General features: G+C 40.4%; 1 protein-coding gene across 2 annotated transcripts in view; it reads left to right on the top strand.

Annotated features, from left to right (window-relative positions):
• FGGY (FGGY carbohydrate kinase domain containing) overlaps window positions 1-24,458 on the top strand; it is a 499,331-nt gene that overhangs the window by 388,567 nt on the left and 86,306 nt on the right. For both annotated transcript variants that reach the window (XM_023501686.2, XM_003767302.4), the window contains exons 11-13: window positions 1,876-2,023; window positions 8,773-8,847; window positions 16,945-17,065. In XM_023501686.2, coding sequence (XP_023357454.1) covers window positions 1,876-2,023; window positions 8,773-8,847; window positions 16,945-17,065 — 344 coding nt within the window. The remainder of the gene's footprint in view (window positions 1-1,875; window positions 2,024-8,772; window positions 8,848-16,944; window positions 17,066-24,458) is intronic.

Genomic DNA, 24,458 nt, shown 5'->3' with positions numbered 1-24,458 from the left:
AATCAAGCGAGTTTAAATGATGTCTCTAAAGTCATAGCATAGTTATGGAAGCAGTACCATAAAGGACAAGGGAAATTGAGTCACAAAGTCCAAATGTAGGTCTATCTCCCATTTATTAGCTGGGTAACTATGGATAAGTTCCTGAATCTTTCTGTGACTCGGCTTCCCAGTTATAGAATCTTCGCTTTTCAGAATTGGAAAGGAGATCATGTAGTCTAATCTGTGTCACATTATCCCCAAAATCAGAATGGGCAAAATAAGAGTATGCTGGTTTTACAATGTCTTTTGGGAAAATTTGCTTTGTACCCTTAAAACTCAAGATAAATATGAGCTACAGAAATTAACCTATCAACCAATTTAACATATCAATCCAATAAAAACTTATTAAATAGTGACTATATGCCAAGCATTGTGTTAAAACTACAAAGACATTTTTAAAAAGAGGCATACAAAGTCAAAGCTGGAAAGGGGCACGGAGATCATACATCCCATTTTACAGATGAGATCATTGAGGTCCAGAAAAAGGTGAAGTGATTTTTCCAAAGGCACATAGTTCTGGCCAGTCCAAAGTTAGCTTCTGATTTCAGTGCATTCAGACCTTTTGCAGCGTTCAACAAAGAGCAAGGGGTTGGGCTGGGGCAGTGAAGAAAGAGCATGACCTTCTAGACCAGGCTAGAGGGACTGGAGATGTTTTGCCAGGAAAAGAAGCCTTTGGGTAAATGGAAAATAAACAATAGTGTGATGGAAATGGTACCCCTACAGGTTGGGAGTCTCCCTTCATCAGAGTTTAAGGCATTGAGTGGTATGGATAAAACAAGACAAACTTGGAAGTTTGAACACCTGATTTCAAATGCCACCTCTGATTTTTACCATATCTATGACCTAGGATAAATAAATCATTTAACTTTTCCTGCCCACTATTTCCCCATCTGTAAAATGGGGAGAAGGTTGGATCCATTGGCTTCTTGAGATCGTTTCTGTTTTCTACTTAATGTTTGTATAGTTTGAGAGGTGGGGGGACATCAGAAACCATCTACTCTAAATGCTACATGTTACAGATGAAGAAAGTAAGGTCCGGGGAAGTTATCTTGTTCATTGGGGAAGGGACTTGTCCAACGTCACTCAAACAGGCAGGATTTGAAACAGGTGTTCCAACTCCAATGTTCCCTCTCTTGTGAAAGGGAGGGCCCCTCTCTACAGCATGTATGCTGGAAACACAATTCTTGATCAGGTAGTGATTGGACTTAGATGGTCTCTGAAACCTTTTCCAACTTTAAAATGGATTATTCTTCGGTCCTAATTTCTAACTTCCCATACATCTACCATGCTCTTCCTCTGAAAAAGGTGCTTCAGCTTTGTTGTTCACCCTAAGAGCCATGACATCTTTCTATCTGACTTGCAATTGAAACTTCCTGTATTTGTGATCTCCCCCATTAGAAATGAGTTCCTTGAGAGAATGACTGATGGATCTTTTTTCTTTATATCCCTGGTCTTCGAGTTTTATTCATCCATTATTATATTAGCACCTAATAAATTGCTTTTTTTTCATTTTCTCATTTGTTCATTCCTACCATACCTTCCCACCCTCTACCTCTCCTCCTCCCCTCCCTTCTGCATCCCAACCCCAGTGTTCAGACATTTTCTCACCCACTTTCCTGGTGCCATATGCTTTCCAGAGGTCATTTGCAGCACCTAGTGCTGAAGTAATTTCCTACTGACTTGGGTTCCAACTTGTGCCATCCTCTGCTTTGGGCGAGGTCTCTGACCATATCCCTGCATTTCCCATAGAAATTGAAATATTCTCTGCTCAGGGAACTGCTGATGTCCCCACCCCCATGGCTAAAAAAGAAAAAAAAATGGACTTTTGTCTTCCAGATTCCAGAGCATCTATACATATCTGAACAGTCACCTGGATTCCATTAAGAAGTCTCTGCCTATGGGTTTCCTCACTGTTGATTTGCATGTTTGGCCAGATTTCCACGGCAACCGATCTCCCTTAGCAGACTTGACACTGAAGGGCATGGTGAGTATTTCCCTACATGGGTGCAAAAGGGCAGGGCTGGATGAGAGGGTGAGGAAATTGGAAGGGATGATGTTCAGAGCAGTATCCCCATCGATGGCTGACATGCCTTTATTGTCGCCCACTTCTGAGATCTGATGAAAAATCAAGATGTTTCTGAGCCAAAACCAGAACCGGGACGGCTTGTTTCTGACCCTTGTAACTGCCAATTCTCCCCGAGGCTGACTTGCTGAAAACCCTGAACCCCCTTTCTTTTGTGATTATTTTTCTCTTGCAATATTTCCGAGGTTTTCTAAGTGGGGTTTTCCACCCCCATTCCCAGGCAGTGCCATGTCATTAGTGCCATCCATGCTCTCCCTCAGCACAGCTGGATGTCAACCTGGATATCTGTGAGTCAGGGACACTCACCAGGAGTGATCCAGCCTGTAGGTGCTGATGGAAAGTAGTGGAGAAGGGAGGTGGAGAGAGGCAAGGACTCAGAGTTCTGGGATAGAGAGCCTCTTGGTGACTCTCAGGCTGTGGGAAAAGTCCGTGGGACATAGGTTTTAAAGTAAATATGGGCATATAAACTACAAGGGACATGATGAAGGTCATCTGGAATAACTCATTCTTGTTACAGGGAAGGAAACTGAGTCTAATAGAAGGGAAGGGGCTTACTCAGGGTTCCACAGCTAAGGACTGGGGGTTAGGTATAAGGCTTCAAGATCTGGCCCTGTATCACTGAGGCAATCATTTTGGAAGACAGAACAAGTGTCCAGATCATGTATTTAGAGCCAGAGGTCATCACATTCAGTGACTTTCTGTGGCAGATCAGGAAAGTAAGGCCTATAGACAAGAACAGACTTGCCTGAGAGCACTCTGGTGAGATTTAGACTCAGGGCCTCTGGCTCCAGCCTAGTCCTTTTTTTTTTTTTTTTTTTGGACCAGACTACCATGTCTCCTCTCATAAATCCCCAGGATCTAAGCCATGGATCTAGAACTTTAAAAACGCTTAGAAGTCTTCTTGCTCAAGCTTCCTGTTTTTGTAGATGAAGAAATGGAAGTGGTGAGAAGGTTTTGTGACATCCTCTGATCTTAGACCCAGGATTTCAGCTCCTATTCTGGGATTCAAAGTTCAATTGCACAACACTTCAGAGTACGTTCTCTGGGTCATGATCCCCTGGACAGTTCTAACAAAAGCCTATGGATTCCTCGTCAGAACCAGGATTTTAAATACATAAAATAAAATCCATGGAATTAGAAGGGAAACTAATTGTATTAAAATACATTCATCAAAACAAAAAGATTAAGAAGCCCTAAATTAACCCAGCCCTCAATTTTGCACATGAAAAGTGTGACCAAAAGAAGCAACAAGGAACATAATCCATGCAGGAAAAATTGTCAGTACTTGAATCCAGGTCTTCTCAAAGCCCAGGGCCTGTCTTCTATCCATTATGCCGTGTTTCCTCTATGATCTTAGAAAAAGTTTCCACTCTGAGAGTTTCTTTAAGTAATTGGTGATCTCCACTTATCCCACCAACCCTTCACACATGTTATAATAATGATAATTAAAAGGAAGCAAGTGTCCATAGACTATTACAGGGGGAATCTCAGAATGTGCTTCATTCAGATGATTTGATAATTATTGGGGTGATGATCAGTCAGTCAATCAGCAAACATTTAATAAGTAGAAGCAGTGGTTAAGTGACATTAGGCAGCACAGGCTGGGCCTGGAGTTAGGAGGACTCATCTTCTTGAATTCAAATCTGAGACATGTACTAGCTATATGACTCTGGACAAGTCTTGTGATCCTGTTTGCCTCAGTTTCCTCATCTGTAAAATGATCTGGAGAAGGAAATGACAAATCAGTCCAGCATCTCTGCCAAGAAAATGTTAAGGGGGGTCACTTGAGAGTCAGATATGACTGAAAAGAAAAACTCAACACGTGTCAGTCACTAAATGCTAATGAGAAAAAGGCAAAAATAGAAAAATTCTTGCCCAAAAGGAAATTCCATTCTAAGGGAGAGGCGAGGAGACAGCATGTCCATAAATAAATCCATAGATCTATGCAGAGTAAATGGAAGGTAGCCTTAGAGGGGGGAGACACCGGCAGCTGCGAGGCTGGGACGTTTCCTGGAGAAGTTTGAACAAGAGCTAAGTCTTCAAGGAAGACTGTACAGGTGGGAAGTGGTCAGGCTTCAAATTCCAGTGAAGCTGATTCATGAAGGGAAAACCGGGAAGAAAGGGTGAATCAGAAATGGCACAATTTGGGGGATAGGAAGTGAGCCTCCGATGACACATGGAGGGCTGCCTGTCTCCCGTGGCTTGTGGGAATAAGGGGGAGTGGGCAGAGCAGGAGGTGGGGCAGTGGACAGCCCCAGCACTGTCTACTCCAGTTAGAAATCTTTTATGGAGGTGTTGGTGGGCCGAAGTGCACGATGCCCTGTGATTGGGGGAAAGACAAAACAGCAAACTTAATATAAACTTAAAAAGCCACAAGTGAGACTTCTGAGGAGTTTGTGAGTATAATGAGTTACAAAAAAAAAAAAAAAATCGGATTTCAAACAATTCAACCACTATTTATCATAAAGGATTAATATGTGTTTATCGGTTGATTTGTTGATGAAAGCATTGGTTGTTATAGCAAAACCAAGCCAAAGAAAAAATATCTCTAGCCCCAGGGATCTTAGATTCTCCTGGGAAGATACAATACATTGGAAATTCAGAAAGGCGCAAAGAATAAAGCATAGAATCCGGAACTAGCAATCAAGAAGACCTGAGTTTAAAAAAAATCTAACTCTAGCAACCAGATGGTATAGTGGATAGAGCACCTGATCTGAAATCAGGAGAACCTGAGTTCAAATCCAGGCTCAAAGATTTATTATAATCCTGGCCAAGTCACTTCACCCAATATGCCTCAGTTTCTTCATTTGTAAAATGAGTTGGAGAAGGAAAAAGTAAATTACTCCAGAATCTCTATCAAGAAAAGTTATGAAGAGTCAGATGAGACTGAAAAACAACTGAACAAGTAGATATGAATGATGATGATGTCCCCTCTTGGTCCTTCCACTTGGCTAACTTCTCATTCTCATTTACATGATCTTTCTCCTTTTATGCTCTCTAATTATAGTATTCTTTAAGGCTGTATTATTTTCTTTTTTCTATATACTCTATCTCAATGATCTAATCAGCTCCCAATCAAACTAAAAAAGTTCAATAATCATCTCTCTCTCTCTCTCTTTCTCTCTCATTGCCAGATCTGTATAATAGATTGATTTCCCTCTGAGTTCCTCTACTGCACCACCAGTAACTTATTGGATATTTCCAACTGGACGTCCCAGACTCAAAATCAACATAACCATCATCATCATCTTTCCACCTAAGCCCTCCCAAGTTCCAAGCTTCTTTGCTGTTGAGCTGGCCATCACACTCCTTGTCATCTAGGCTTGAGATGTCCATGTCATCCTTGACTCTTCATGATCCCTCATCTATCTACTCTCCAAATCTTGTGGTTTTTGGCTTGAAAATGGCTTTTTCACTCATCCCTTTCTTTACCCAATCAACATCAAGTCCTCATCAAGTATTTTGTCTATTGCTGTAGCTTCCTAACTGATCTCTTTCCACTACAAGCCATTCTCCACACACTTGCCAAAAATGATTTCCCAAATCCCAACCTTCCCTTCCAACCAATAAACTCTAGTGGTTCCCTATTACCTCTGAGATAAAATGTAAACTCCTAATCAACGTTCTTCATCACCAGATGGTTCATGCCCATGATATTCATTGGTCCTGTGATCCTGAACAACTTAATTAACTTATCTTACCCTTATTTTTTTTTCATTTTTAAAAATTGGATTATTATAATATTACCCATCTCTTAGGGTTGTGGTGGGGCTCAAATGCAATCAACCAGGTGAGGTTTTTTGGAAACCTAAAAGGTTTTTCTCATCTTTCCTTTCTCTGTCGGTTTCTGTCTTTGTCCCTGTCTCTACCTCTCTCTGTTTTTCTTTCAACAATCTCTTAGAGAAATGCCTCCCACAGTCAGAGTCTACATCTTGCCCAGGGTAACATGATCAGGCCATAGAAAATCCGGGTCTGTCTGGATCTGAATCCCGCTTTAGGTACCACCACAATTCGATCTCCCCTGGGTTTATAAATCTTTACTCAGCAAAATGAAGTTCTTTAACAGTTAAAAAAAAAAGACAGGGATAGGAATACAAAGAAATTGGGGATAGGCCTTTATAAAATAATGCAAAGGGGAAATGGCAGAACCAGCAGAACGGGGAACACACACGAACTATGAAAATCTGTGGGAAAGTAAACGAGAATGCCTTGGGAAAGACCTCTCATGGGGATTTAGAGGGATGGGACAGAAAATATATCTTGATTCTATTTGCCCTGAAATTAGCTTTTAAAAGCCAAATCTTACTGAGTTTAGTTATTTGTGTTGTGGATGTTGTTTATAGTAAAAGATTTAGTTTTGAAAATTGACATTAATCAGCAAGTCACATTTTATATACCTGGTAATATTACTGAGAAGCTCAGACTCAATTTTGTTTGAAGCCTCTGGGTGTGTTTTGAGATCTGAAGGAAAGCTTAGGAGAGGAAATGATGCAGGGAAGAGGCCCAGCTAATATCATTTAGTAAGATGATACCTTCTACGTGAGGTGGCTCCAGCCTCATTTGGACTTGTGGTTTTAAAAATCTAACAATTGGTTTCAAAAGAACAAGTTTTAGCAGAACATTCACAGAGGAATGGGGAAGAGGTAAGAATTAAGCGTGTACATTTAACAGGTTCCTGGGCTTATAACCAAGTGGGAAGAGTCCCAAGAGAAAAGTGTAGGAGCCTGGTGATGGTGTCTTCCCAGAGTAAAGCACTGGGTTAAGATTCTGACTCTGGCATTGATTACCTGTATGACCTTGAGCAAGCATCTCTTGTGATCTCTGTTTCCTTATCTGTAAAACGAGAGCATTGGATTAGATGGTCTCACATCTTCCAGTTTTAAAATTGATGAGCTGAGGAATTCATAATCTAAGTGATAAAAAGAGTCCTAGTCTTCATCCTTCAAGTCACAGATTCATAGAGTTAGATCTGGGAGAGATCTCAAAGTTGATTAATTAGAGCATATCATAGAGGATCTTAAATAGAAATCAGTAATTCAGAGGCTCCAAAAATTAGGGGATAAGCCCCCCCACTGTGAATGAACAAGTTCATTTTTTCTTCCTGGAGTTCAGTTCCTTCATCTGTGAGATGAAAGGTCTGAACCAAAAGGACTTTTAGAATCTCAAATGTCAGAGAAGGAAGAGACCCTAAACTGGAGCTTCTAAACTTTTTTTTCTTTTGTTGTGCATTCTGGATCTTCCTCCTCCCCATAGTCACTATCATTTATATATCTCTTTAAGGCTTACAAAGCACTTTACAAATGCATCTCATTTGATCCTTATGATAATCCTAGGAGGAAGGAGCTGTTATAGCCATTATACTGATGAAGAAACTGAGGCAGATGGAGTTTAAGTGATTTGACCAGAATTATCCAGGTCATGTGTGTCTGTTGCCAATTTTGAATTCAGGCTTTCCAGATCTAGCGATCTCTCTAGTGCTCCACCTAACTGCCTGTTTTTTAAACACATAAAATAATAGGATTACAAAGGAAACCAATTATATTAAAATCAGTTATAAAAATATATATGTAAAGGAAATAGACCCTACGTTAAGAATCCCAGGATAAGATGAGAAGGATAGTTCATATATGTACAGTTTTCCCCCTAAAAACCTATGTGATGGATGCTAAAGATATTATCCCTGATTTACAGAAAAGGAAACTGAGGTTCTTAAATGAGAAAGCTGAGGATCAAAGAGAAGACATATTTTTCCTGAGATCACACAAATAGTAAGAGCATAGACTTCAACCAGATCTTTGTTGTTTAGTTGATTTCAATCATGGCTGACTCTTGCTGAACCCATTTGGGGTTTCCTTGACAGAATCACTGGAGTGATTTTCCATTTCCTTCGACAGCATATTTTACAAATGAGGAAACTGAGGGAAACAAGTTTAAGTGATCTGCCAGGCTCATACAGCTAAAGCAGTGTCTGAAGCTATGGTGTTCTATGCATTGTACCATCATGATCATTTTATAATTGCCAAGTCTTTCATTTCTTCGTTGAAAAATAAGAGAGATTAGGTTGGATGTTCTCTAAGATTCTCTCCTGTGATAAAACTATGATTGAATGACTCATATAAATTCTCTAAGCCATGTTTTCCTCATCCATCAGATGGGAGAAATCACGCTTGCAGTGTCTTCCTAACAGGATTGTTGTGAGCCTGAAATACGATAAATAAATCTTACAAATCTTAAAGTGGCATATAAGTAAGTGTTAGCTCGTATTATAACTATTAACTTATATTCCATAGATGTGCCTTGGGAAATGTTCCTTGTATCAATGAGTATTCTTACATGGTTGTATAAAAAAAAATGCCCAAAGTGTCAAGTTTATAGATGTGCTTGTTATGCTTCCTGTAGTGGATTGGTTAGTGTGTTTCCCTCTCTTTGTCTCATTTTGGGCATACTGTCCCCCACCAACATCCCTCTATTTATAAAGCAAAAAAGGACTTCAGCTACAGGTTCACTTCTGTTTTACAAAGAAAGGATTTGAACTCATTACAACCAAAAAATGTGCCTGAATGTCTTTTATGGGAAATATCCCCTCACCACATTTGTAAATTTTTTCATTATCTCTCTCTCTTTCTCTCTCTCTCTTCCAATCCACACAGGTCACAGGATTGAAACTATCTCAGAGCCTTGATGATCTTGCTCTTCTCTACCTGGCCACCATTCAAGCCATTGCTGTAAGCATCTAAATATTGCTTTAATAACAACAACAAAAAAAGGATTTAATATTTCTTCCTCCCATTGTGCTACTATGTATTTTTTTTTCCTATCATACGAAAATCCTAATGATAAACACTTAAATGCAGCAAAACAAATTCTCCCATTGTCCATGTCCAAAAATATCAGGCTCACACATCCATTGCCTCCCTAGCAAGAAAGTTATAAGATCTCACTTAAATACTATTGATGACTTCCAAGGGAGTTTGATCCGGTAGTGTTCCCTCACACATGTTATCTTGTGTTCTAGGAGAATAGATTCTCAATAAAGCAGGTGCTCACTAATAAGAATTCTAACATCTTGCCCACCCAGAGTAATGGGCTCACAAAAGTCCTTTCCTATTCTGGCAATTATGCCACATAACACAAAGTGCAAGGACATCAACTTTGAGCAGTCATTTGCTATAATATTTTGATAACCTTATTTAAATATAATTGGTTTCCCTTTAATGCCATATATTTTATTTTATGCATTTAAAATATTATTTTGAGGAGGAGCGTGTAGAATTCATCAGATTGCCAAAGGGTTCCAGCACCCAAAAATACATGCTATTCTTGAATGGTGATCTGACTTATTTTCCGCCCTTCCATCATGCTAAAGGTAAAGTCAGGCTGTATTCTGTGATCACTGCTCACTGTCAGAAACACAGACAAGACAGATATATAGTATAATTACACTCCCACTGTTTTCATAGTGTTGAAGTTTAAAACCATAGACATATGAAGGTTTAGACCTTTCTTCCCAAGAGATTGTAGACTCTTTGGGAAGAGGTCCTGTTTCCTCTTGTTAGAGTTGATGTCCTTCATTTAACATTAATTATTAAATTAAGTTAAAGTTTAATTAATTTTTAATTATGAATTGCTCCTAATCAACCAGTCACTAAGCATGGATCAAGCAAGGTTCTACAGGGAAACTGACATCTCTAGAACCTTGCTTGGTCCATACTTGGTGACTGATTGATTAGGGGCAATTGATAATTTAAAATTCAATAGCTTTATGATATATGGAATCATAGACTTTATGAGCTTGCAAAGACTTTAGAATTTGCCTAGTTCAGGGAGTTAATCATCTTTTTTGGGTGCTGCAACCCTTTGACAATCTGATGAATTCTATAGGTTCCTCCTCCAAATAATGTTTTTAAAAGTGTAAAATAAAATATGTGGCCTTACAAGGGAAACTAATTATATTGAAATAACATTGTTAATATATTATTTTTCCAAAAGACAAATTCAGAATTGTAGTTTGACTTAATCCCAGAGAGATTTAATGATTTGTCTATGGCCCCTGAGAAACAGGATTTGAATCTTCATCTTCAGCCTTCAAATTGGGTGCCCTTTTACATTTTCCTTCATTATCATGTAATATCCATTCATACTACTTTGGTATTTTGGGATATCATCCAGAGATGAATATGGTCCCAGACTAGTGAAATCATTCAAATAACTTGTTTGATTTCATTCACTTAATTAAGATAGGGTTAATTAGCATAATTAATAAGTCAAAGCAATTGTTTGGCCATGAAAATACAAGCTAAAACAGATAAGGCTCCCACAAAGCATCCTGTCAAGAAGAAGTAAGACAAAAAAAAAAAAAAAAAGAGAAATAAGTGACTCAGTCAATGATAAAATCAATCATAGATCTAGGGGAGGAAGACTTCTCAAAGGCCATCAAGTCTAATAGCCTTCACTTTATAGATGAAGATACTTTGGCCCAGAGAAGTTGTGATAGAGTAATAGAATTATAGATTTAGAGAGGAAGGCACCTCAAACATTTAGACCAATTTTCTTATTTTGCAAATAAGGAAACTGAGACCCAGTTAGGTCAAATCGGAGGTGATACTACTCTCTGTTCTGTGTCTGCCAAGGGTGGAGATATATTTATCAGGTATATAATATACTAGTAACCCTTTTCCTGACTCTCAACCCCATTGTCAAATTGAGTCCCCAGAGAATGGTGAGCTTCATCTTCCCCTCATAGATCTACGGCTACCTCCAGGGTCAGTGGGCAAGCCTTCATCCATTTTGTTCCCTGGAAATATCACTCACTTTACTCTCCCCATATTGATTAGCACTTTTCAATTGAACCAATCAGTTTTTCCTCAATATCATACATCAATATCAGTTTTTTCAGAGATATTTATTTTTAAAAAAATAACAAGATCCCAAATATTATACAACCAAAATGGGGCAAATCCTTCCATCTACAGCTTGGCCCGGGGAAAAATGGGTTGAAACATACAGTGACAGCTGTAAATGTAAAATATTCTTCCCACAGTTGAAATCACTTCCAGGTCCAATAATGAAATCAGACCAGTTATCCACTTCCTTATACTCTGTGATCTGGCTGCCATACAAAATCTACTGCACAGCTAGGTTAAACAGATCAGGTTGGCTCTTTACCAGGTTTTTTTGATCTTTTTGAGATCACATAAGGCCTTGAAACTGAGGGCAAAAAGACCTGAATGGTGGCCCCTCCACAGACAAAACCAGAGAAGCTCCATCTTCTTCTGAACTCAGGAAGTTGTTCTTATACCTTGTCACTAAGAAAGAGAAAGATAAATTTTTTCTTTGGCGCATTTAGTATGATCCCTCTCAATTCCTCCTGTTCAGCCAATGATTTTGCCTCAATTAACCCACTAGCATCAATTAAGATTTGTACCCCCAAAGGGATATTTATGGAAAAGCTAGAACAGTGTAATTTATGGGAACATAAAACAGTGTAAAGTCTAGGAACATAAACCTCCAAAATGAAACACACACTTTTCCTTCTACAGCTTGGCCCAGGGCAGAGTGGGCTCAGCCTTCCAAAGGTAGCTACAAACATTTTTTCTCATAATTGAGATTCCAGCAACAAAGAAAATCAAAGACTCTGTGTCCTCATGGAGCTCTTAGGCAGGAAACAGTCCCAGAATTCTTGTTTGCTTTGATGTAGAGGGCAGGACCTTCCATTACACATGTCTGGACGAAGGCTCCCCAAACATTCTTGAGCACTGGCACCAGTCAGCAATGATTGCACCTTCTTGAAGGACCAAGTTAGTCCCTTGATTAAACTCGGTGGGAAGAGTCCTTAAAGCCTATCAAGTCCAATAGAATACACCGTATCATCACTCTCCATTCTCAGACACCCTGTCTCTACTAGCCTTTTGGAAGCCTTATCATACCACTGACCAACATCAGCTTTACAATTCTATTAAAACCCTCTGATCTCTTCTGAATGAACAATCTTTCCAAATGAACTCCCCATCCCATTGGAAGTGGAGAATATAGACCTTTCTGGGGAGTTCCATGTCAAAGCATCATATCATGACTTTATTCTTGTTCTATACATGGAGAAGGCATGTAAAAGAAAAATTTTAAGTTGTCTTTTAAATTTTTTAACATAAGATTTTAATTTTTTTTATTTGTTTGTTTTTGGCTGAGGCAATTGGAGTTAAGTGACTTGCCCAGGGTCACACAGCTAGACAATCTTAAGATTTGAACTCAGGTCCTCCTGTCTTCAAGGCTGGTACTCTATCCACTGCACCACCCAGCTGCCCTTAACATAACATTTAAAAAACAGTTTTCTCGATTGCTCTGGCCAAGGAAAAAACAGTAATCCAGAATCAGATTGTCTCATAGTTAATCTTTCTGGACAAATATTCCAGGAGGAGCCCTAGAGCTTTATCAATGCAGTCGAGTTAATGTAGGAAAAAGAACCAGCTTTGTTTTTCAAGTCCCACACACTCTGAAAATCAATTGTGTACTTAATGTGCTTATCATAAGTGGCACATAGGGGTAGTAACAACTTTCGTATTTAGGCTATCCGTTGTCTTAATGACCTTTAAAATATCATTGTAGGGAGGCTTTTAAGAGAAAGGCTTTTAGATGGGACCTTATTGTAGAGTAATTTGAATTACGGTGAGTACCATTCATTTTGGAAAAAGTATCTGTGTGTGCTGACCTTTAAGCAAAATGATGATGGTTTTAATGAAGCATGTAGATAACAGATACATTTCCCAGGATGGTAAATGGAGTAAAAGAACATTCTGCTTCAGCAGCCGAGAACAATGAGCCAGCGCCGAGCTATTGTTGACAAGTTGAAATCGAACAAATTCCCCCTTTGGACACTACCAGCTATTGGGTTGTTAGTATTCTGTAGGAATAGGACTGTAATGAATGAGGAATATAATTAAAGGTACATGGAACTGTATGGAACCCTTCAAGTTTAAAAAAAAAAAAACTAAACCATGCTTAATTGAAAATCTCCTCAAACAATAGCTTTTGTCCATAGGCTGGTAATCTATAGTTTTCTTTTCAGCAGTAAACCTTTTAAAAGAAAAAAAAAATACAATTTGCATCTGAAGCCCCCAGATTTGCATTTTCTTCATGATGGGATTAAATTAACTTTTTTTTTTTTCCTATAGTGGAATAGACTACTTTTAATTTAAATTTTTTCCCTGATTAAAACATTTCTTCCAGGCAGGTAAACAGGCAACAATTTTCCCACAATCGCCTTTGTTGGGACATTTAGGGAAGAGGAGGAGGGATATTATGGGCTTGGAGATGTGAGGCTTGAAAGGAGCCAACAATTAGACACAGCCACAGATTTAGGCGGTGAGATCTCTCACTGTACTGAGAGATGAATCTTCAGATGGAAGTTCGGGGCTGTTTATTAAGCGCCACGCATTTCAGGCTGTGTTCTTGAAGAAGAGCATTTTTCCCTTAAAAAGATCAATTTTGTTCCATGAGAATATGGAAGTGGGTATAAAATTATGTTAATGTCTGGGTTGGGGAACCAAGAAAGGCCTTGGGTAGTAATGAGCCTGAAGCTTCACTTTGAAGGAAGTTGGGGGTTCTTGAAGGAGGAGTAAAGACAAAGCTGCAATCCCAAACCAGTACAAAGGTCTGTAAGCTGGGGAGGTGACATCAAAGTCACCATTCCCCTCGTTCTATGGACCCGGCTTTCCAGCCATGCTAAGTACTGAGAATACAAAAAGATGAACATCCTTCCTTCCTTCAAGGAGATTACGTTCTAAAGGGCATGTAAATAACTAGATACATGCATTTGTCACTGTTCAGTCATTTCAGTAGTGCTGTCACTCTCCATGGTCCCATTCGGACTTTACTTGGCAGAGGTACTGGAGTGGTTTGCCATTCCTTCTCCACCTCATTTTACAGATGAGGAAACTGAAGCAGAGTGAAGTGACTCACCTAGAGCCAAATAGCTAAGTGTCTGAGACCAGATTTGAATTCAGATCTTCCTGATTCTAGACCAAAATGCCTCAAGTGCTTATATTTACATCTCTATCACTATCCCAATCCTTATATCTATCTTTACTTGTTTCTTATTGGTACCTGCTTATTTCTGTGTGCTCTCCCTCTGAAGCAGCTGATGGCTCAGTGGATAGAGCTCCAGATTTCAAATCTAGCCTTGAGGCCGCCTAATTGTGTCACTTTGGGCAAGTCACTTAAGTCACTGATTGACCATTGGAGAAGGAAAAGCAAACCAAAAACCCAAAGACAGTTGAACAGCAGCTGTCCCTTTAGAATTTAAGCTTTTTGAAGCAGAGAGGTTTTTTTTTGTTTTTTTGTTTTTTTAGTATACACATGTACATATTTATATGCACATATATTTACACATGTATTATGCACCTAGGTGGTACATCTATTTCCATGCCTCTGTGCATACATACTCATATATACATGTACACATATATAGATGCATACATACTAGAATGTAAAGAGGGGAGGTACAAGAATACTAGAAAGGCTTAAAGGGGTCAGCCTGTGGAGAATGTTAAATGAGAAACACAGGATTTTACATTTGATCCTGGAGGGGATGAGGAACCACAAAAGTGTATTGAGCAGTAGAGTCCCCACCCTCTGTTTCAGGTCCCCACTTTAGGAAAAGTTCTTTGGCAGGAGTGCAGAGGTTGGATGGGCGCGATCTGAGGCAGGGAGTCCAATTTGGAGGCCATTGCAATGGTGTGAGGTAATGAGGGGTTGAATTAGGAAGAGCAGAGGCTGTGGAGGCAAAGAGTAGGGGCACATAAGAGAGATCATGGAGGCACCAGATTCCAGAGATATGGGGAACAGGATTCTTTCCCAGGAATAGGGGGAGAAACCAAGCCTCTTGAGCCTGGGTGATTGAGTTGGGGCCCTCTCAACAGTGACAGTGATGTCTGGAAGAGGAACAGGGTTTGGGGAGAGAGATGGTCAGCTTTGATTGGGGAATGTTGAGTCTAGTTGCATTGCTTGCATCTGGAAGATTGGGAAGCAAGTGTTTACTCAATATCTTCTATATGCCAGACTGTCTGTGGCCAAAACTGAGGATACAAAAGGTAATGCATACAATAATCCATAGGAGCTTAAATATTCCTAGTTTGTGGTGCAGAGAAGGAAGAAGGAAGTAAGGAAGGAGAGAGGGAGGGAGGGAAAGAAGGAGAGAGGGAAGAAAGGAGAGAGGGAGAAAGGAAGGAAAGAAGGAAGGAAGGAAAGGCAGGAGGAGGGAAGGACACAAAGGAAGAAAAGGAGGGAAAGGGGAAAGAAGGAAGGAAGGAAGAAGGAAGGAAAGGAAGGAAGGAAGGAAGGAGGAAGGAGAGAGGAGAAAGGAGGGAAGAAGGAGGGGAAAGGAAGGAGGAGGAGAAGGAAGGAAAGAAGGAAGGAAGGAAGGAAGGAAGGAACGAACAAAAGGAGGGAGAGAAGGAGGAAGGGAGGGAGGGAGAAAGGGAGAGAGGAAAGAAGGAAATCAAGATACGATTGAGATTAGGAAAAAAGAAGAGTTGGCCCAACCTATCATTTAGTATGATTGGGGGCTCTAGTGCAGGGTTGGTGGCTACTAAAGAGAAGAAAAAATGAAGGTCATTAGAATATTGAAAATACATTTTTTTTTAAGAAAATACATAGATCTTAACAAGCACCACATTGGATTAGATGGGTCACAAACTTCATGGGTAAAATTCAGATATTACAACAATAATGAAATGCAAAGAAATGAAAGTCCCCCCCTTTGTTAAAATCACATCTGCAGTTAACCCTTCCCCAACAAAGCAGGGTCAGGCACTCCACTATCCCCTACCTTCACCATGATTTGGAAAATTTGCATACAGTTTTTGGCCCTTCCCTCCCCTTGTAACAGAGAAATCTGAATCCCCCCTCCTTTTTTTAGGGAGTATTTATAGCACCTTATTGTAAAATCTGGGTTAAGTAGTTGGTCACAGGCTCTGTAGAGTCTGCTGTCCTTCATATGTCATCTCTGGGTTCTACCAAACTCCCCCCAAATTCCCATTTAATTTCTTGTGCTGACCACGATATATTGAAACTGCAATGAGAAAAGTTGCAAAGCTGAAAGGATGAGTGTTTCAGAAGAAAGCTGGCCACACAGACCCCAAAACTGACAAAAGTTGATTTAATCTCAAAATCGATTGGCCAGTAAGCTTAACTTTCTGCAGATTGGCCAGGCTTTCCTTTACATAGCTCGTGGCCCTAGAAACTCCAGTCAAACACTACTCTTGGTATCAGGGGCCTCCAAAAATTAGATTCTGAAGTCCACATTTCTGCTCAGGGGCAGTGTCGAAAGCTCCAGCTGATCTGCTCTTGATGGTACTTATGTTCTCCACTGGGTTTTGCTAATGAACCTTTTCCTTTCAAAGAGTTGTCATGTTACCCTTAAGCTTCTTGTGCTCTTTGATCTCCATTTATAAAATGAGAGGATGAAAGGATATGATCTCTGGCCCCTCCCAGACTTGACACCCCCTCCCCCCCAGCTCTGACGTTCCCTGTTCTAAGGTCTCTCCCAGTTCTCCCATTTCCATCTGGAGTTCTCAGGTCCTTCCCTTCCTTGACATTCTGGGTTCTGTTTCACCCCTGACATTCTCCATTTCACTGAATGTATTTCTTTTTCACAAATTTCACAAATTTTCACGATTCACAAACAAATTTCATTTGTGAATTGACTCCCTTGGTTCCCTCGGACCCTGTTTGCCCCAGAATGTTGTGTTAAAAGGGTGTGTGAACATTTGGGGACTTTTTTTGTTTTTCTCTCAGCAATGATGTTCACCTTTGGTTCGCCCTTTCAGCTCGGCACACGTCACATTTTGGAGACTATGGAGGCAGCCGGCCATTCAATCAGCACCTTGTTTCTGTGTGGGGGTCTCAGCAAGAACCCCCTCTTTGTGCAGATGCATGCTGACATCACTGGTAAGTTACAGGGAGAAGGAAAGCCCTGACCCCCTGAGTAATTAAGCTGACTTCACCTCAGGGTCAGTGGAACAGGAGAATTCTTGTGCCTCTGCCAACAACCTTTAAGTTTTGTTTTTCTTTTCTTCTTTCTTTTTCCTTTCCTTTCCTTTCCTTTCCTTTCCTTTCCTTTCCTTTCCTTTCCTTTCCTTTCCTTTCCTTTCCTTTCCTTTCCTTTCCCTTTCCTTTCCTTTCCTTTCCTTTCCTTTTCCTTTCCTTTTCCTTTCCTTTTTCCTTTCCTTTCCTTTCCTTTTTCCTTTCCTTTTCCTTTCCTTTCCTTTCCTTTCCTTTCCTCTTTCCTTTCCTTTCCTTTCCTTTCCTTTTCCTTTCCTTTCCTTTCCTTTCCTTTCCTTTTTCCTTTCCTTTTTCCTTTCCTTTTTCCTTTCCTTTCCTTTTTCCTTTTCCTTTCCTTTCCTTTCCTTTTCCTTTCCTTTTCTTTCTTTCTTTCCTTTCCTTTTCTTTCTTTCTTTCTCTGAGGCAAGTGGGGCTAAGTAACTTGCCCAGGGTCACTCAGCTAGGAAGTGTCTGAGGCTGGATTTGAACTCAGGAACTCCTGACTTCAGAGCTAGTGCTCTATCCAAGGTTCTGCTTTTCTTAACATAACTCTCTAGAAACTCTTCTAAATCCTAGATTTGTAAGGGACTATAATAGCCATTTAGCCTAAATATGGATGCTGAGGCTCAAGATTATAATTATCAGTGATAATGCTGCACAGGGAAGACGTATGAGGGAGCCAGGATTTAAACCCAGGGCCTCTGATTCCTACTCAACCATTCTTTCCACTATCCTGTACTGCTTCTTCCACATACTGAAGATAGTTTTTGTGGCTGTCATGGTTTCTTAATCTTGGATATGTTTTCTATTTCTTTATCTGTGTACGTTCTGCCAGTCCCTCATACTCACTTCCCTAACCCGAATGCTCCAAGCTAAGCCAAGGATTGATGGCTTTTGTCATTTTATTTCCCCCTAGAAATCTTTGTATCTGAGTTTCCCATTTTGTTTCTTTGCCTTCCCAGTAGATTGGTGAACATTGGGACCTGAAGCAGCATGGGATTAGAGAGAAGGCCCAGAGTTAGGGATTCATCAATACAATCACAAGTCCTCACACCCCGGACCTCTAAAATAAGCAAAGCCCCCATATAAGGCCTGAATGATCTCTACCTTCTGGCTTCTTGCAGTCCTACATACAAGATCCCACACGATAAGTTCCTTCAAGAAAAAAAGTGTGTAGTGTCATAAGAGCCCTTAATGTCTCATCATCCAGTTCCCATTAACTGTAAGGAGAGAATGACTCCCCTGGTGAGATCCCTTTCCTCTAGGCTTCCTGGAATTGAGGATTTGTGATCAAAAGACCCAAGGATTGAGGCTGGGTCTAAGACGGAAAAATGGAGCTGGGGTTCAAATCTACAAGTCTTTATTAAACACCTACTGTGTGCCAGGAGCAGTGCTAAGGCCCGGGGAGATAAGAAAACAATAACCACTCTCTGCTCTGGAGAAGGGGGAGGCTAATGGGGAGAGAACTACATAAAAAATAACATATATAGAGAGCAAATTCGGGATCATGGGGAGGGAAAGCTCTAAGATCCAGGAGGCCAGGAACAGCTTCTTGCTGAATTTTCTGAGAGTTCAGAGGGAAACCAAGAGGGATAAATGAGGGCAGAGTTCCACATCGCTTGTGAGAAATGGCCAGGAATCATTGAAAGCCAGAGTAAGTGGGAGGAATGACTGTAAGGAGTGATAAAGGGCCTTGAAGGCTAAACAGAAAATTTGATCCTAAAGGGGACAGGAGGTCATTCTGTAGTGAGGATTGGAATCCAGGTCCTCTGATTCCAAAGGGAGTGCTCTTGCCCCAGAGCCTCACTGGCCCATCCTTGGAAGCTCCATTGGGTTTGCTGATGACTTTTCCCAGAACTGGGCCTGCCTGGGGCATTCCCTTGTTTTAACTAAGTTCAACCCAGCCCTGTCTGATAAAGTTGTAAACCAGAATTTGGCTTTTACTGTGTGGACTCTAACAGCCCAACGGACTTCCCACCTTGACACAGACAGGAAGGAAGAAGGAGATCAGCCCCAGGGGAGTGCCCCGTGGCACCCCCGACCAGGACCCCGGTACAAGTGCTCTCCGTTTGTCCGACGAGATTGATACTGAGTGGCCGCTTTCTTTTATTGGATTCCAGAGAAACAGAAGGCCGGTTTCATTGTAGAGAGGCTGGGCTTTGGGAGCCATTCTCTGGGGGCTGAAATAAGAGGTCTATTAATAGGTATTCGGATTAAACTGTAAACTGTAATCCTTGGGCTGGAGCTAATGACCAGATACAGTCCAGTACAAAGAGCCCTTTCTTCTGGGCTTGGAATTCCCCTCCCTTTGTAAGGACTGACAGAGGAATGGCAAAGTTCATCTGCCTTCAAATGCTCTTGGTTCTGCTTAACTCATTAGGCTATCTGATGAAATAACTGGGATTCCAGAAGTCTTCCAGCCCTTCCCCCACCCCACCCCCCCAATTCTGCAGAGAAAAGACCAAATCTGAAAGCAGCCCTGTGGAAGGCCAGCCCTCATTACTCAAACCAGACCCAACTACTCCCAGCTCTTTCGAATATCTTCCCTGCTCTGGCTTTCTCAGGGAGGAAAAGGGAGATTGATTTGGTAAATTCTCTCTCCAGGATACCCATAGAAAAAGAGACGGGAGAGTTCTGAAACTCACTGGAAAGTAGCCTCTGGTGTGTAGAACCCTGAAAATGCTGACTGGTAAGGAAAGTAGGAATTATTGACAAGTAAAAAAAAAAATACAGCACTTTAAGGATGAAGATGATAGGGATGGTAGTGATTTTAATGGCAGCAATGAAGACCATGGTGATGATGGTAATAAACACCCACTATCACTTTTTGGTCAAGATGATAATTTCAAGGAGTGGGGAGGATTCCCGGTACTGATATTCTCTCTATTTGGACTGGCAGCTTATCTCTAACTTTGAGCTTTAGAAGGGTTTCAAAGCCAATTCCTTCCTTAGACACGTTGGCTCTTGGCCATCGGCTTAACCTTTCTCAATGGAGATGTGGAAAATTGGACAAAGGAGATTGGAAAATGGGAAATAATGATATTAGCTACTTCACAAGATTATTACAAGGATTAAATAAGATATTCTATGTAAGAGACTTGGCAAAACTTGAAGTAGCTATACAAGTGCTGGTTATTATTTATATTATTGTTAGTCCCTTGATCCCAACACGGTGATATCATTTTGGTGCTCTTTGGGCACGAAGGACAATAACTAACCAAACACTCTAATTAGGGAATCACCCTGGAAATTTACAAGAATAAAGGGAATTGCTCATAGTCACACATAGTAAGTTTTAGTCAGAAGCGGGACTTGCATCCAAGTTTTTCCTACTCCAAGACCAGATGTCTAGCCAATGTGTCATGAACGTAACAACTGGACCAGGAGTCAAATCTTTGCTCTGATATTTACTGTATAAATGACCTCAGAAAAGTCGCCCCTCCTTATACCTCAATTTCATTATCTCTAAAATGAAGGATTTGGCCTAATGCTCTTTAATAGACCTATCCAGTCATTCATTCAATGACTATTTATTAAACCTGCATCTGAGGCCATCTCCAGTCATCCTAAGCTTTATCTTGCCACTGGACCCCCACATGGCTCTGGAGGAGAAAAAGAGGCAGGTGACTTGCATAGCCTTCCCTCACTTAAATCCAATTCACTTGCCCGTTAAGGCGTCACCTTCCTGGTCCCATGATACTCTTTCAAGAATGGAGGACAGACAATAGCAACAGCAATGATTAAGCTCCAACTATGGGCCAAGTACTGGATGTACAAAGAAAAGTAAAATAGTTCCTATTCTCAAAAATTCACAGTCTAATGGGAGAGACAATATGAAACGATTATGTACAAGCAAATGATATGCAGTTCAAATTGGAATTGATCAAGACTTCTATTTATATAGCTTTCAATATATAACTGTCAATAAGTCAATTTATCTCTCTAGCCCTTCATTTCCCAGATATAGTTGGAGATGCTGAGACTATATGACTTCCAAGATCCCTTCTTGTGTTACAGTAAAAATAGGAATGCTTCTGGGTCCAGAAGTTCTGAGTTCAAATTAACTTGGTTCTGCCATTTCCTCCCTGTCTATTCTTTGGCAAGTCAATTTTCCTCTCTGGGCCTCAGTTTACTCATCTGTAAAATGAAAGGGTTGGACTAGATGATCTTGAAAGTATCTTTCGGTGGTAAATTAATTATTTCATTTCTTCAGTAAATTAAATATTAGAAGAAAGGTTTTGTTCACAAATAGTAATGCTCTTATTTACTTTATTGACTCTCTGATGGATCAGCATCTTTTTCCCCTGGTACCTCTCTTTTAGAGCTGGTTTGTTCTGTGGGAAGCTGCCCCTTCTAGGGGTATATTTGGTATTTCAAGGTAGAAGAGTCTTTTTTATGAAAAGATTTTTACAAACATGATTGAGATCAGAGCAAGGGATCCTTGCTCCATTTTTATAAGAGCTAGACTGAGAGAGGTCCTGGACTCTCTCATGACTAGAATTCCTTCTTTATCCCTTTGCTGAGGGTCCCAAGGAAGGACTAGGCTGTAACTCAGTAAAGACTCCCATCTCTCTGCCTCTTGAAAGATTACAGGGGATTTTCTCATGGGACACAGTCTTTGAAGCCACTAGGGGTCCTGTAGAATCAGTTCCATTTTGCAAAGGGGGCAAGAAGGCTCAGGGTGTGTGTGTGTGGGGGGGGGGTCATTGCTAAGTGAGGGAACCAGGGTTCTCACCCAAATGTGTTCATGCTTAGACTGTTATTCTCCTGTTTTCCACCTACTACCTTGGAAAAAGATCCTTTCTGAGAATTTTCCATGTCAGGAGAGATTTTACAAAACAAAGTGCGGAGATCTCTCTTAAGGCTCCTTTTTTGTTTGCTCAGGAAGGAGGAAAGAATGAGCTCCCACCATGTGCCAGGCACTATGATAAGTATTTGACAAATATCTCTTGTGAGCCTCATAACAACCCTGCAAGATATATCCTGTTTATAATTAAGGAAACTGAGGCAGAGATTAAGAGGCTTGCCCAGGTTACACAATAAGTAAGTGTCAGACTCAGGATCTGAACTCAGATTTTCCTGATTGCAGAGCCAGTGCTCTCTCCACTGTATTAACTATCCTTAACCCCTTAGTTGTTGCAGGATTATTGATTTTGAGCTAGAGATGACTTAGAAGGCACTGCATTAATGCTTTCCTTTAAGAAATGGGAAAATTGAGACATAGAGCCATTAAGGGTTTTTCCCTAGGGTAGCAGTTTTCAAACTTTTTGGTCTTAGGGCAATTTTATAATCTTATTTTTTAAAAAATAAATTTTTATCAATCTATTTTACTTTTTTAAAAAGTCACTATAGGTTCTTCTAGTATTCTGCCTCACTTTTCTCCAAGAAAGCAAGCCCGTATAACAAATAATACTTCTTTAAACAAATAAATAGATGGAAGAAAAAAAAAGAAAGGAAAGGGAGGAAGGGAGGGAGGGAGGGAGGGAGGGAGAGAGAGAGAGAGAGAGAGAGAGAAAGAGAGAGAGAAAGAGAAAGAAAGAAAGAAAAGGAAGGAGAAAGGGGAGAAAGGAATAAGAAGGGAAGCAAGGAAAAAAAGATACAAAGTCAGCATAATTAGTTAACCCTGAAAATATGCAAGTTCTAAACCATTTGTATACCCCCCACTTTTGGAAGCCATTTACACCTTTAAAAATTATTGAGGACTTCAAAAGCTTTTGTTGACGAGAGCTATATCAACTGATATTTAGGAATTAAAACTCCTATTTGAAAATATTCATTTGTTAATCCATTTAATAATAAAAATACATTTATTATACATTAGTATAAATATTTTTATGAAAAATATATCCTCCCCCAAATAGTGAGAAGATTGACATCGTTTTCTATATTTTTTTCCAAATCTCTTGAATGACTGCCTTAACAGAAAACATCTGATTTCTCATATCTGCTTCTGCATTTAATCTATTGTGAGACATTGTTTTGGTTGAAATAGAATGGAAAATATCTGGCCTCATGTAGAAGGGAGGAATATTTTAATAGGTGAATAATGTTTTAATGTTATTATAGAAATCAGTTCGATCGCACATTCTCCCTCAATGGAACCTGGGGATCCCTGGGGATCCACACTCTCAGAACCGCCAGCCCAGAGAAACACGGGCAGAACGCTTGGAGTCCACGTGTTCCTGGCTCGATTCAGTGCCCTGCATTCTATCACAGTCATAGCTAAAGGCAATCCAGAGGTTATTTGGTACAACTCTTTCATTTCATAGATGAAGAAACAAAGACCCCAGGAGATTGACTTATTCAACAATGCACATAACAAATGACCAACTTGAACCAAGATACCCACAATTCTTGCCGTGTATTCCCCATTTTAGTGACACTGGCCCCAATACGCAGCCATGGCCCCATGGTCTGATACTTTTATCTTCTCCTGGTTATTATCCAGGAATCCCTTGTCTCCATCTGTACAACACCCTCATCATTACCTACAAATCTTCATCTCTAGGTAACTTCCACAATATTTCTAGTACATAGTCACATGGTATTACTAGAGAAGTCATAACAGGATTTCCTGTCCTATAATGTCTTGGACAAAACTTGAACCGGTCCCATTGCTCTTTAGGAGGTTGACATGATGGCAGCAGCCAGTGGGAAATAGACAGGTCGGAGGATGTCTGGGAAAGTGACCCCTGAGATAAAGCTCTAGGAGGATTGGTGGGAGGCAGGGGAGATTTCAGAGTGGGGAGCCACCCACTAGCTTCAAGAAGGTAACGGGCTGGCACATGGAAGGGGAATTAGCATTGCTATTGTGCTCCCAAGGGACAGAATGAGGAAAAATGAATGAGGTAGTGAAAGAGGAAATTCAGGCTTGGGATGACGTTTCCTAATAATTGTTGTTCAGTCATTTCAATTGACTTTCCCAGAAGAAAAGGATCCCAATACACAGATGGGGAGGGTTGTCCTAGACGTGGCAGTTGATGGGGTAAATGAATGAAGGGGGGAAATAATAGCTATCATTTATGGAGTATTTCCTACACGCCAGGCACTGTGCTGTCACCAATGTAACATCATCATCATCTGATGTATACCGTGGACCAAGAAGGAAGGGGAAAGTATTAAGTCACACTTATGTGCCTGGAAATGTGCTAAGTGTTTTATAATCATTTGATCCTCACAACTACTCTGGGAGGTATCATTTCCCCCATTTTAAAGATGGGGGGTAAAACCGAGGTATACAAAATCCTTGCCCAGGATGGCACAACTAGTATGTGTCTGAAACTGGATTTCAACTTAGAAC

The sequence above is a fragment of the Sarcophilus harrisii genome, chromosome 4, assembly GCF_902635505.1.
Source record: "Sarcophilus harrisii chromosome 4, mSarHar1.11, whole genome shotgun sequence".
In the NCBI taxonomy this organism is placed as follows: Eukaryota; Metazoa; Chordata; class Mammalia; order Dasyuromorphia; family Dasyuridae; genus Sarcophilus; species Sarcophilus harrisii.
Note: the sequence above shows the minus strand (reverse complement) of the source record. Positions and strands in the feature narration are given on the sequence as shown.